Source organism: Ornithorhynchus anatinus, chromosome 21 (genome assembly GCF_004115215.2).
Source record: "Ornithorhynchus anatinus isolate Pmale09 chromosome 21, mOrnAna1.pri.v4, whole genome shotgun sequence".
Taxonomy (NCBI): Eukaryota; Metazoa; Chordata; class Mammalia; order Monotremata; family Ornithorhynchidae; genus Ornithorhynchus; species Ornithorhynchus anatinus.
In genome coordinates, this window is record NC_041748.1 from 8,520,764 (window position 1) to 8,536,039 (window position 15,276).

Genomic DNA, 15,276 nt, shown 5'->3' on the forward strand with positions numbered 1-15,276 from the left:
GCCTTTCCAGCCTCTTTCAATCCATCATGATTTAGTGGATACAGCACAAGCCTGGGAGTGAGAAGGAGCTGGGTTCTAATCCCTGGTCTGCCATACTTCTGCTGTGTGACTTTGGGCAAGTCCCTTAACTTCTCTGGGCCTCAGTTACCTCATCTGAAAATGGGAATTAAGACTGCGAGCCTCAAGTGGGATTGTGTCCAACCTGATTAACTTGTAGCTACCCCAGCAGTTAGGCCAGTGCTTGGCACATAGTAGGCACTTAGTAAGTACCATAATGGATTATTCATTTCTCTCAAGATACCTTTATAACATTAAAAGGAGACTGTGAAGCAAGGCAGCAGTTGAGCAGTTGAGTTGTGTGTTGACTAGCCCAGGAGAACACACAACTGACAACAATGCCAACATGTCTGTTCATTCACTCATTCATTCAATCGTATTTATTGAGTGCTTACTGTGTACACAGCACTGTACTAAGCACTTGGAAAGTACAACTCAGCAACAGATAGAGACAATCCCTACCCAACAACGGGCTCAGAAGGGGAGGCAGACAACAAAGTAAAACAAGTAGACAGGTATCACTACCATCAAAAGAAAAAGAACCATAGATAAATGCACATCAATAATAAAATAGAGTAATAAATATGTGCAAATATATACAAGTGCTGTGGGGAGGGGAAGGGAGTAGAGCAGAGGGAGGGAGTAGGGGCAATGGGGAGGGGAGGAGGAGCAGAGGGAAAGGGAGGGCTCAGTATGGGAAGGCCTCCTGGAGGAGGTGAGCTCTCAGTAGGGCTTTGAAAAGGGGAAGAGAGTTAGTTTGGCTGATGTGAGGAGGGAGGACATTCCAGGTCAGCAGTAGGACGTGGGCCAGGGGTCGATGGTGGGACAGGCACAAAAGAGGGACCGTGAGGAGGTGAGCGGCAGAGGAGCAGCATGTAAGGGGTGGGCTGTAGGAGAGAAGGGAGGTGAGGTGGGGGGGCAAGGTGATGGAGAGCTTTGAAGCCAATAGTGAGGAGTTTTCACTTCAAGCAAAGGTTGATAGGCAACCACTGGAGATTTTTGAGGTCTACAGGTGCTGGTCACCCTCTTCTTGCCCCATTTTCTCCCTCTCCCTGCTGTTAGTCTGCCTGGACTCTGGAGACTAATTCCTTTTGTTTATTTATTTGTTTTAATGGCAGCTATTAAATGCTTTCTATATGCCAGGCACTATCCTAAGTGTGGAGATGGATAGAGGCTCAACAGGTTGGACAGAGTCCATGTCCCACATGGGGCTCACGGACTTAATCTCCATTTTACAGATGAAATAACTGAGGCACAGGGAAGTGACTTGTCGAAGGTCACTCAACAAACAAGTGGTGGAGCTGGGATTAAATCCCAGGTCCTTCTGACTCTTGGGCCCATGCTCTATCCACTAGGCCACGTTGCTTCTCGTCTAAAATTCCTGTGTGGAAACTACAATTTCAAACAGTCTGTCTGACCTGTGTGTTTCAAATAATAATAATCGTGGTGTTAGTTAAGTGCTTACAATATGACAAGCACTGTACTGAGTGCTAGGGTAAATTCAAGATAATCAGTCACTGTCCCACATGGGGCTCAATTTACTATGGGCAGAGAATGTGTGTCATGAATATAATCATTATGTTGTACTCTCCCAAGCGCTTAATACAGTGCTCTGCATACAGTAAGTGTTCAATAAATACAACTGACTGACTGGTATTTAATCTCTATTTTACAGATGAGGAAACAGAGACATAGTCATTTTCTTCTCTTTCCCGTCAATTCATTTCCGACCCAGAGCGACACCATGGACACATCTCTCCCAGAATGCCCACCTCCATCTGCAATCTTTCTGGTAGTGGATCCATACAGTTTCCTTGGTAAAAATATGGAAATGGTTTACCACTGCCTTCTTCCGCACAGTAAACTCGAGTCTCCTCCCTCAACTCTCTTCCATGCTGCTGCTGCCCGGCACAGGTGAGTTCTGACTTGTAGCAGATCGCCTGCCACTTGCTAGCCACTGACCAAGCTAGGAATGGGTAGGCCTCTGCTTGACTTACAAGAGGCAAATTGTGGATTAGAAACCAGGTCCCCTAACTTCCAGGCCCGTGCCCTTTCTGCTAGACCATCCTCCTTTAAAAAATTAATTGGGGTGTGGAAATCTCTGATATCTCTTCATTAAACAATAATCTAAAGAATGAATTGAGCCTTTATATCCCTGAATGCATCTTTTACCCCCAATTATCAAGTAGACCCACCAATTCCCAAGCCTCAAGTCATACCAATACAGCATGCACTAATGTCTATCCTCAGCACTTAAACATCTACATATATATTTGATATATATATATGAATGGTTATATATAATCAACTATTTATTCAGCTTCTTAATCCTGATATATTCATGAAACTATAGCTCATCGAAAACCTCCAATGGATGGCCAATCATCTCCACATCAAGCAGAAACTCCTGACAAATGATTTTAAGGGAGTCAATCAACTCTCTCCCTCTTACTTCTCTACACTCTTCTTTCAGCTCAGCTTGCACTCTTCATTCTGGCCAGCTAATGTTTTCAACATGTCTCATTCTCATTTCTCCCACCACCAACCTCTGGTTCACCCACTACCACAGGCCTAGTCAGACCAATAGACAACAGCTTTCCCCATCGTCCTAACCCTCCTGGAATCACATCTCCTCCTATAACCGTTCCTAAATTCATTTCTAATCTAACTACTTTCTATCTCCCAACTCTCATGGCAGTACTTTATACCATCTACAAACACTCCCCTAGCAGTTTTGTACATAGCTTATATACTCCTTCACTCCTTCCTATCTGTAATTTTACATTAGTGTGTTTGCTTATCTGACTAGATTGTAAACTTCTTGAGGACAGGAATCACAATCACTAATTCTGTTGTGCTCTCACGAGCACTTATTATGTGCTCCTCACAGAAATACAGTAGGTACTCGGTAATTACAACTGAATGACATTATAACCATGGTCTTCCTTCAACTCCCTCTATATGTAAAGAGTTAATATCCATCTGTCACCCCCTATTAGATAGTCAGCTAATGAAGAAAGAGAATGGTTGCTTTATTTAGGGCAAAGAGTCCCAACTACTGATTATGTTGCCTTACACAAAATATGCAGTCAATAAATAGCCCAGATTGATTGGTTAGTTAACTGAAGACTAATATTCATACAAAGAGATACATATCAAAAATGATATAAATGCAAACAGTACCACAGCTAATAGAGATAGAGAAGTAACATGGCTTAGTGGGTAGAGAAGGGGCCTGGAAGTCAGAAGGATCTGGGTTCTAATTCTGACTCTGCCACTTGTCTGTTGTGTGAACATGGGCAAATCATTTAACTTCTCTGTGCCTCAGTTACTTCATCTGTAAAATGGGGATTATGACCGGGATTCCCATGTGGGATAGGGAATGTGTCCGACTTGATTAACTTGTGTCTACCCCAGCGCTTAGAACAGTGCCTGGCACAGAGTAAGCATTTAACAGATAACATTAAAAAAAAAAATGGGCCTGGAGTCAGGGGACCTGAATTCTACTCTTAGCTCTGCCATCTGTCTGCCGGGTCACTTCACATTTTCCTCACCTGTAAAATGGGAATTCAATAACTGTTCCCCCTTCCTCTTAGATTCTGAGTCCCGTATGGGACAGGGACTCAATGTGCCTTTATAATAATAATAATTGTGACATTTGTTAAGTGCTTACTATGTGGCAGGCACTGTATTAAGCACTGGGTTGGATTCAAGCAAATCGAGTTGGACACAGTCCCTGTCCCACATGGGGCTCACAGGCTCATTCTCCATTTTATAGATTAGGTAACTGAGGCACAGAAAAGTGAAGTAACTTGTCAAGGCCACACAGCGGACAAGTGGCAGATCTAGGATTAGAACCCATGACCTTCTGATTTCCAGGCCTGTGCTCTATACCCTATGTCACGCTGCTTCAATGAGCAGTATGATTTTTAGTACGCCTGATAATGTGCTATGAATTTGCAGAGCTTTTAAAAGTACACAGACATGTTTGAGTCACAATCCTTCCCATGCATTATCTTGGGTGCTGCATGGCCTAGTGACGAGAGCCTGGACCTGGGAGTCAGAAGGTCATGGGTTCTAATCCCAGCTGCACCACTTGTCTGCTGTGGCCTTGGACAAGTCACTTCACTTCTCTGGGCCTCAGTTACCTCATCTGGAAAATGGGAATTGAGACTGTGGGCCCCACATGGGACAGGGACTGTGTTCAACCCAATTTGTTTGGGTCCACCCCAGCGCTTAGTACAAATACCACAATTATTATTATTTTATTATTATTATTATCAGAGGGATTTACATACAGTGATTTGTCCATTTCCTTCAGTATTGTGCACTCCTACGCTCTAAAACTTGCAACCAGTAGATGGACCCATAGCTTATCTAGCAAAAGTATCTGAAGTCTGGGCAATTTAACAGGATATTTACACATACTAAATCTCCTTAATAAGAGACCCAAATTAATCATTCGTGAAACCACATTACTAACATGGAAATGAAGCATCTTTTAGTGAAAATTTGTTAAATGAAAGGCCCAAAGTGATTTTCATGGGAAGAACTCATTACATTGAATATCTTTATTGTTTGAGCATTTTGATTGCATTAATTGTCTTTATAAATTTATAATAAAAATGAATTGAATAAAGGAGATAGTAAATGCAGTTATTTTGAATCTGAACACTTTCACCCAAAAAAATTAATGCTTTATGTTATGTTCTGGTCTTATGAGAAAATGATATGTGTAAGATTGATCCTTATGCAAATGTAATCTCTGATAACTTTGGGTTGTACATGATAGAAACACGGATACATTATGTAAAACCTCATCAATATCCCAATCTTTGGAGAAACAAGACCAAAATGTGACTTATGGAACTATAAAAGAACAAAAAATGATTGATTTCAACATTTCATTTCAACTTTATAACCCTAACTATAAAGGTTATGTTGAATCCTCAAATTATAAATGTTAATTTTTTTTAAATATGATATGCTTTGGAAGTGAACATCCAAAGTTGTATTTGGACTTCTAAAATAAAAAATATGACCTGCTCTTGATAAGCAAGAATAAAGTCAACCCACTTTATTTTGGCACCCTTCTTAAATAATTCCAGTCAGGAGGGGGATACCTAACAGAGAAAAAGCTGATGAGGTGTCTTAAAGTCAACGGTGAGGAGTTTCTGCTTGATGTGAAGACGAACAGAGGCAAGCATTCAAAGTTTTTGAGGAGAGGAGAGACATAAACAGAATGCTGTTTTACAAAGATGATCCAGATAACTAAGTAAAGTGTGAACTGGAGAAGAGAGAGACTGAAGGCAGGGGAACCATTAATGCTCCTGGGTGCAGAGCATTGTACTAGCAGTTGAGAAATACAAAATACAAGGAGACATGTTCCCTCCTCTCAAGTAGTAAGCTACTCACGATGCTAACTGGTTTGTATTTTCAACATCATTCAGAGTAAAGAATTTTAGTGATTCCCTTTATGTGAATTTTTAGCTAAATTACATACTTACAAATCATATTCTGCATTGAAATTAAATGACTGATCACAGAGTTCCATCCTAAGTACAGGCAACGTGGCTTCCACCCTTTCTTCTTCTTGAACCCTCTGGAAGGAAAACTGGCTCTCACCTACAGAACACAGTCATTAATACTTACTACAACCTGTGGATTTAGGAAGCAGTTTCCAAAAACAATGCTGTCATAAACCAGAGAACTGCCTGTATAATAAACACAATCAAAATGTAGCAGCCAGGCAGATAAAAATTTCACTCCTACAACAGGTTCCAAGAAAAAGAGAACAGACGGAAATAATGGAAACAAAAATAACTATCAATAACGTGTCATTCTTACTTAATATGTAGTAAAGTGCTTGGGTAGGTACAAGGTAATAAGGTTGGACACAGTCAAATAAATAAATGAATAAATAGATGTGTGAGTTGCTGATGGGATGACATGGGATAGGATGACAGTCCTCTAGACTGTAAGTTCACTGTGGGCAGGGAAAATGACTACTAACTCTGTTATACTGTATTCTCTAAGTACAATGCTCTGCACACTGTAAATGCTCAATAAAAAGGACTGATTGATCGACTGATTGGATGATGCTGTGATACTCACACAGGACGTCTGAAACCAAATTAATCAATTAGATGTTAACCATTACCAAAACCAGAAAGCACACGCCCCAGAATTGTGAAAAAATATGGAGGATAAGTAGCAGGATGCCTGGTGAGTCTGAATAATCTATCATTACCAACAGTCAAGTCGAGTGGTCTAATGGAAATCAACTGATCAATTGTATTTCCCAAGTGTTTTCTGTGTGCAGAGAGTCATACTAAGCACTTGGGAGAATACAATATAATGGAGTCAGCAGACTCATTCCCTGCCCACAAAGAGAAGCAGCATATACTAGTGGACAGAGCATGAACCTGGGAGTCAGAAGGACTGACTCGTTCACCCCACACATCCTATCCGTTACCAAGACCTGCCGGTTTCACCTCTACAATATCGCCAAGATACACCCTTTCCTCTCCACCCAAACGGCTACCTTACTATTACGGGCTCTCGTTATATCCCGGCTACTGTGTCAGCCTTCCCTCTGACCTCCCTTCCTCCTCTCTCGCCCCGCTCCAGTCTATTCTTCACTCCGCTGCCCGGCTCATCTTCCCGCAGAAACGATCTGGGCATGTCACTCCCCTTCTTAAACAACGCCAGTGGTTGCCTATCGACCTCCGCTCCAAACAAAAACTCCTCACTCTAGGCTTCAAGGCTCAAAATCACCTTGCCCCTTCCTACCTCTCCTCCCTTCTCTCTTTCTACCGCCCACCCCGCACGCTCCGCTCCTCCGCCGCCCACCTCCTCACCGTCCCTCGGTCTCGCCTATCCCGCCGTCGACCCCTGGGTCACGTCCTCCCGCGGTCCTGGAACGCCCTCCCTCCTCACCTCCGCCAAACCGATTCTCTTTCCCTCTTCAAAACCCTACTTAAAAATCACCTCCTCCAAGAGGCGTTCCCAGACTGAGCTCCTCTTCCCCCTCTACTCCCTCTGCCATCCCCCCTTTACCTCTCCGCAGCTAAAGCCTCATTTTCCCCTTTTCCCTCTGCTCCTCCACCTCTCCCTTCCCATCCCCACAGCACTGTACTCGTCCGCTCAACTGTATATATTTTCGTTACCCTATTTATTTTGTTAATGAATTGTACATCGCCTTGATTCTATTTAGTTGCCATTGTTTTTACGAGATGTTCTACCCCTTGACGCTGTTTATTGCCATTGTTCTCGTCTGTCCGTCTCCCCCGATTAGACTGTAAGCCCGTCAAACGGCAGGGACTGTCTCTATCTGTTGCCGACTTGTTCATCCCAAGCGCTTAGTACAGTGCTCTGCACATAGTAAACGCTCAATAAATACTATTGAATGAATGAATGAAAAGGACTGAGGTTCAATGGCTTTGCCACTGTCTGCTGTGTGACCTTGGACAAGGCATTTAACTTCTCTGGGCCTCAGTTATCTCATTTGTAAAATGGAGACTAAACTGTGAGGCCCATGTTGGGCAGGGACTATGTCTAACCTGATTATGTTGTATCTCCTCCAGCACTTACTACACTGTTTGCAATAAAGTAAGCTCAAATACCATAAAAAGGGAGTTTAATGATGATGATGATGATTGCATTCGTTAAGCACTTACTATATGCCAAGCACTGTTATAAGTGCTGGGGGCGATACAAGGTAATCAGCTTGTCCCACGTGAGGCTCACAGTCTTAATCCCCATTTTACAGATGAGGAAACTGAGGCACAGAGAGGTTAAGTGACCTGCCCAAAGTCACAGAACTACAAGTGATGGAGCTGGGATTAGAACCCATGATCTCTGTCTCCCAATTGCGTGCTCTTTCCACTGAGCCATGCTGCTTCTCTTTTTACAGGCTAGATGGGGAAGCAAACATTAATATAAATAAATGAATTATATATCTGTACATAAGTGCTGAAGGGATGAGGGTGGAGTGAATAAAGGGGCAAGTCAAATCACAAGAGTGATGCAGAAGGAAGCGGGAGAAGAGGAAATGAGGGCTTAGTCGGGAAAGGCCTCTTGAAGATGTGCCTTCAATAAGGCTTTGAAGATGGAGAGAAGGCTCAGTCGGCTGAAAACGTGTCTGCCAATTCTGCAGTACTGTACTCTCCCAAGCGCCTAATACAGTACTCTGCAACTCAGTAAGTACTCAAAAAATACATCTGATTGGTTGATGGATTGAACAGTTGAAGATGATGGTCAGGGAGGGAGGAAGAAGGTGAGTGTTTCGATAAGGTGCGAAGGGATGGGGTCGGAGGCATACTGGAGGGGGTGGATTTTGAGAGGAGATGGGATATCTCATCCTGAGATGTTGCTAGGAAAGTTGGGAGAGACAAAAAAAGAGGCAGGAGGATGGAAGGACTGAAGAGGAGCAGGGGAGATTTTAGGGAGATCAGGCCTGATGATTTCAATTTTCTCAATAGAGTAAGACCAATAAATCAAAGGATCTGGGTTCTAATTCTGATTCCACCACTTGCCTTCTGACCTTGGGAAAGTCAACTCAACTTCTGTGCCTCAGTTTCCTCATCAGTGAAGTGAGGATTAAAATACCTGTTCTCTCCCAGACTGTGACCCCCATGTGGGAAATAATAATAATAAAAATAATCATAATAATCGTATTTGTTAAGCGCTTACTTTGTGCCAAGCACTGTTCTAAGCACTGAGGTAGATACAAGGTAATCAGGCTGTCCCACGTGGGGCTCACAGCTTTAATCCCTATTTTACAGATGAGGGAACTGAGGCCCAGGGAGGTTAAGTGACTTGCCCAAAGTCACACAGCTGACAAGTGGTGGAACAGGGATTAGAACCCACAACCTCTGACTCCCAAGTCCATGTTCTTGCCACTAAGCCACGTTGGGAAAGGGATTGTGTCCAACCTGATTAACTTGATTCTGCCCAACACTTAGAATGGAGCTGTCAATCAATCAATCAGTCAATGGTATTGATTGAGTGTCTACTCTGTGCAGAGCACTGAACTAAGCACTTGGGAGAATACAATACTCCAGAGCTGTTAGACATGTTCCCTGAGAGATTACATTCTAAAGGGGAAGAGAGATGTTATAAAAAATAAATTACATAAGTGCATAAGTGTTATCAAGCGCTCAAAGTTATCCAAGTACATAAGCAATGCAGAAGGGAGAGGGAGTTGGGGTTAAGAGGACTTAACTGGGGAAGGCTGCTTGGAAGAGCTGTGACCTTAATAAGACTTGGAAGGTGAGGAGAGTGGTGGTGTGGTGTCGTGAATATGGAGGGAGGGGAAGCTCCAGGACAGAGGGAGGATGCGGGAAATGGGTTGGCGGTGAGATAGAAGGGAGGTGGTAGTGTGGTGTAGTAAGGGAGCTTTTGTAGCGAGGGAGCTGCGGACATGGGAATTCAGAAGACCTGGGTTCTAATCCTGGTTCTGCCACCTGTCAACTCTGTGGCCTTGGGCAAGCCACTTAATAATAATAATAATGGTATTTGTTAAGTGCCTAACTATGTTTCAGGTACCGTACTAAGCACTGGGGTGGGTACAAGCAGATTGGGCTGGACACAGTCCCTGCCCCACGTGGGGCTCACAGTCTCAATCCCCATTTTACAGATGAGGGACCTGAGGCACAGAGAAATAAAGTGATTTGCCCAAGGTCACACAGCAGACAAGTGAAGGAGCTGGGATTAGAGCCCTTGACCTACTGCCTTCCAGGCCTGTGCTCTATCCATTATGCCATGTGGACTCTCAACCGCAACTTAACTGCCCTTTGACTAAGTTTTCCCAGCTGTAAAATGGGGATAATAATACCTAAACCTTACCTTGCAGGGGTGTTGTTGGAAGTAAATAAAAATAACTAATGTCAGATGACTTTACAATAAAAGCACCACATAGCAAGTCCTCTAGACTGTAAGCTCATTATGGGCAGGAATATGTTTGCTAAATCCTGTTGAACTGTACTCTCCCAAGCACTTACTATAGTGCTCTGCATGTAGTATGCGCTCAATAAATAGTTTTGATTGACTGACTGATAGAGGAGATGGAAGCACAGTGAGCAAGTTGGTGCTAGAGGAGTAAATTGTGCCAGCTGGGATGTAGTAGGAGATCAGTAAAGTAAGGTAGGAGGCTGACTGAGCACCGTAAAGTCACAGTGAGGAGTTTCTATTGGATGTGGAGTTGGATGGACAACCACTGGAGGTTCTTGAGGAGTGGGGAGACATTGAACTTAACGTTTTTGTAGAAAAATGATCGGGGAAGCAGAAGGAAGTTTGAACTAGAGTGGGGAGGTCAGCAAGGAGGCAAATACAGTAGTCAAGTGTTCAATAAAAGAGACTACAAAGTAAGATTGGCTCTGAAAATGAATATAACCTGCCCAAACAGAACCTGTTGTTGAGGAGGGTCAAGGTAGGTCACCCAACAATACCCAACAACACATCCGTATACACAAAATGGTAGTTAATCTGGAGGTGGAAAAGGTACCTTGCTCGGAACTCATTCCAACTTTGCCTAACAATGCCCTGGTGATTTTATATCTGATTGTCCAATTAATGGTATTTATGGAGCATTTATTATATGCAGAGTGTGGCATTAAGTGCTTGGGAAAGAAAAAGTCGCTGAAAAGAAAGAATCCTGTATAGACATCATCAAGTTTCGCAAGGTAAAGATGGTCAAGGTGTCACTGAAGTATGAAGATGTGTTGTGGGAGGGGTCTTGGACACGTTACCAAATAGACCGTGCTGTCCTGATTTGATCCTGTTAGTGAGGAAATTCCTGTGTTTCTTCTTTAGGTCAATGTTTACCACACAACGATACTGATGCTCATTAATCAAACTGAAAATCCAAAGCTGAAAAGAAAAACATAGTGCATTACAAATAGGTTGCTATGGGGTGTGGTTTAAAAAAAATTACAAGAATTTAACTAAACATAACATTCCTTTTCTCTTTTAAGGGTCTCATCATTATCGTTGCCACTTCATAATCTTGGAAAAGGGGCTGAATTCTTAGCTATCCATTTTTACATTTTACATTAAAAATGTGTTCTAGATTTGGTTTAATAAAAAAAAGTAACTCAGGCCCAAGCCCCTATCTCTTAGAAATCCTTGTTCCCACGCCGTTCTCCCACTTAAATCTATGTTCTACCTCTCACTCTCTGTTAAATGGTTTCTTTTCTGTGTTCAAACTTATTCAAATCTCCCTTATACTAAAGTTGCCCCTTCAGGATCCAACTGGCCCTTCCCCCACCATACTGACACCCTTCTTCCATTCCTATCCCAGCTTCTCAAACAAACAGCATACATACTCACTCCTTTCAATGACTCTCCAACAACTCTCTTCTTCAAGAACAATCTATGCATCTTCAGTTGTTCTTTGTATTTGAGAGAGTTGGCGTCCACGGTCCCTGCCACATTGCGCACACAAAAAGCTCCCTCTTTTTTTGTTGTCATGGTTGATGTTTTCAGGACCTGGTGTTTCTCTTTTGCCTCTTTGTCTTTAGTTCTTCACAAAGCCTTGGTTCAAAAGCTACTCCTTTCTTGACAGTACTTATGTCATGCTGGTCTACCTTTGGCCACTGATTCCCAGTTTGGGTGCTGGGATGCAGCACTGTCTGAAGCTATGTGTCCTTAAAATATTTCCTCTGTCCTTCTTATTAACAATAATGATAATGACAATTGTGCATTTAAATAATAATAATAATTATGGTATTTGTTAAGTGCTTACATTTGTTAAGCATTGTTCTGAGCGCTGGGGTAGATACAAGATAATCAGGTTGTCCCATGTGGGGCTCACCATCTTACTCCCCATTTTACAAATGAAGTAACTGAGGCACAGAGAAGATAAGTGGCTTGCCAAAAGTCACAAAGCAACTAAGTGGTAGAGCCAGAATTAGAACCCACAATCTCTGACTCCCAAGCCCATGCTCTTTCCACTAAGCCACGCTGCTTCTCTAATTATTAAGATATTTGTTAAGCGCTTTCTATGTGCCAGGCACTTTTCTAAGAACTGGGGTAGATACAAGATAATTGGGATGGACACAGTCCCCATCCCACACAGGGCTCAGAGTCTTAATCCCCATTTTACAGATGAGGTAAGTGAGGCCCAGAGAAATTAAGTGACTTGTCCAAGGTCACACAGCAGCTTAAGACCCTTCTATGTGCCAAGCACTGGGCTTCAATATGACCAAGTCCTTCTCCCCCACAAGCTCACAGTTCAAAGGGGAGGGAGAATATGCATTTAATCCCCTTTCTTCTGATGAGAAAACTGAGGCACTGAGAAATTAAGTTACCTGACCAAGGTAACACAGCAGGCAAGTAGCAGAGCCAGGATTGTTCTCTTCCAAAACGCTTAGTAGTAAGCACGTAGTAAGCACTTAATAAATAACAGTGATTAACTGATTAGCACTCAGATCTTCTGACTCCCAAACTCATGTTCTATCTGCTAGGCCACGATGCTTCGACTTGAAGATGGTGGTAATTTATAGCATCCCTGAGATCTGGTGACATTTTCTTAGTGATCCCTGTGCTGAGGAAGAGTTTAGGTAAATGCTTAAGCAGGATGTCCCCCCCATGTCTGCACAGCTCAGCAGGTGGGCCATCGAGACAAGTTGATTTTCCTTTTTTAAGGGCTCTGTTCCCGTGCCTTCCCCAGGAGCTCATACAGAGTCCATGTTGACACTTAATGGATGTTTAGTATGTACTGCAGAACCTCGTCTTCTGTTGAGGAGGATACTGATAGTCCTTACCATCTTTTTAGGATACCCTCCTTCTCTGTGATGCCACTGCATCCATATTCATTCTACAGAGGTACCAGGATAGCATGAAGAGGGCCATAACCAACCACAATCACGTCTTCGCCACCTTCACTTCACCAAGAGCAAGTCTCCATGGTCAACGATGACCTCCTCCTAGTCAAGTCCAGTGGATTCTACTCAGTCCTAATCTTCCTTAACCTCGTGCCTCAGAATCAAGGACCACCCACTGTCACTGAAAGGAGACTCCATCACAAGTTCAGAGGCAGAATGTAACTAGAAGACTTTGACATGAAAATATCTGATTCTGTTTGCTAATGTTAGATTGGGGCCTAACGATAGGTTTGGCCCAGACAGATTCAGGCAATAAACCCCAGAATTTCCCACTGGAGAATGCCTTTCCCAAATAAAACTCTGATATAAAAGCATGGGCATCACATGACTACATTAATATCTGCTTTAAAAATCTGACATTTTACATTTTAGAATAATTCTCTTACCTGACCAACACCACTCCCAAGAATTAGCTGCTGATTTTCTTCATCAATAAATAAACTTAGCAGAGGAGAGGCTGTTGGAAAAGAAAATTTTAACAAGAGGGTGCGTAGCACATTGCTTATAAAAAACATTACACAGAATATTGAATGCATCATATAGGGCAAAATTTGATAAAATATGATAAACTATAATCTTTTCAAATCTAATATTTTAGCAGAGTTCTTGGCACATAGTGGGTACCTAATAGATCCCACAATTATTATTATTATCCCTCAACCTATGGAATAGGTCAGGGGCTGGAGGATGCGGTGTCAGGGAAGGGAGAGTCTCAGAACACCCTAGGAGAAGGAGAGAGAGAGAGGAGTCCCAGGCTTTCAGCACATCGCCTGGGAACCCTTCAAAAGGTAGCTGGACTGGCTGAATCTCGGTTCCTTCCTCCCCACTCTTACGCTGTAGGAACTCAGCTCCGCAGCAGATTTGTGTTTAGTACAGTGCTTTGCACACCGTAAGTACTCAATAAATATGACTGAATGAATGAATGAATGCAGCCAAAAGACACAGGTGTTTGCATCCCAGCTCTCCTCCTGACCTCACCCTTTCTATCACCCCAGCTCTGCCTCACAGTGAGGGAAGGGTGCATGAAGTAGTTGATAGAGCGTGATCCTGGGAGTCAGAAGGTCATGGGTTCTAATCCTGGTTCTGCCACTTGTCTGCTGTGTGAACTTGGGCAAGTCGTTTCACTTCTCTGGGCCTCAGTTACCTCATCTGTAAAATGGGGATTGAGACTGTGAGCCCCACTCGGGGCAGGGACTGTGTTCATCCCGATTTGCTTGTATTCACCTCAGGGGTTAGTTCAGTGCCTGCTACCTAGTAGGTGCTTAACAAAATACCATAACTATTATATTATTACAAATTATTATATGACTGGCCAGAATCTTGGGGGGAAAGGCTTGAGTTCTTTATATAATAATAATATAATAATTATGGTATTTGTTAAGCACTATGTGCTAAGCACTCTTCTAAGCCCTGGGGTAGAAACAGGATAATCAGGTTGTCCCATGTAGGGTGAAGGTTTTTAATCCCCATTTTCCAGTTGAGGTAACTGAGGCACAGAGAAGTTAAGTGACTTGCCCAAGGTGGCAGAGGAAGGCTCAGAACCCACGTCCTCTGACTCCCAAGCCCACGCTCTTTCCACTTAGCCACAGTGCTTCTCTGATTTGCTTGTCTCCACCTCAGGGCTTAGTACCAGTATCTGCCACATAGTACATGCTTAACAAATACCATAACATATTTTTACAAATTACTATATGACTAGCCAGAATCTTGGGGGGAAAGGTTTGTTTGTTAGGCCTTTACTAAGCCTCCTTTCCTCTTCTCCCACTCCCCTCTGCGTCAGCCTGACTTGTTCCCTTTATTCACTCCCTCTCCCATCCCCACAGTGCTTATGTCCATATCTGAAGTATTTATTTATATTAATGTTTACTTCCCTCTCTAGCCTGCAAGCTCGTTGTGGGCAGGGAATGTGACTGTTTTTGTTATACTGTATTCTCCCAAGCAATTAGTACAGTCTGCAAATAATATGCGCTCAATATATACAACTGACTGCCTGACTGACTACTTAGGGCCAAGCCCCGGGATAGACACCGGACAAGAGGACCAGATGGGGTTCTTGTACCAAACAAGGCTCAAGGTCCTCGGGGAGGGTGAGAGCAGGTTTTGAATCCCCACTGTGCAGGTAAGGAGGCCAGAGGTCACACAGTGAGGCAACTGTGCAGAGCTGGAATGAGAATGATAATCATAATGATGGTATGTGTTAAGTGCTTACTGCATGCCAGGCACAGTACTAAGCGCTGGGGTGGATATGAGCAAATCTGGTTGGACACAATCCCTGTCCCGGATAGGGCTCACAGTCTTAATCCTTATTTTACAGATGAGGGAACTGCAGCAC

The 15,276-nt window shown here is 43.2% G+C and overlaps 1 protein-coding gene across 2 annotated transcripts in view; it reads right to left on the minus strand.

Moving 5' to 3' along the window:
* Positions 1-15,276, minus strand: part of WDR27 (WD repeat domain 27) — a 286,735-nt gene that overhangs the window by 236,469 nt on the left and 34,990 nt on the right. For both annotated transcript variants that reach the window (XR_005661263.1, XM_029048637.2), the window contains exons 7-9: positions 13,331-13,401; positions 10,809-10,929; positions 5,565-5,682 (exon numbers count right to left, since the gene is read on the minus strand). Coding sequence is in view for 1 of the 2 variants with exons in the window: in XM_029048637.2 (XP_028904470.1) it covers positions 5,565-5,682; positions 10,809-10,929; positions 13,331-13,401 (310 nt within the window). In the remaining variant the exon portion in view is untranslated. The remainder of the gene's footprint in view (positions 1-5,564; positions 5,683-10,808; positions 10,930-13,330; positions 13,402-15,276) is intronic.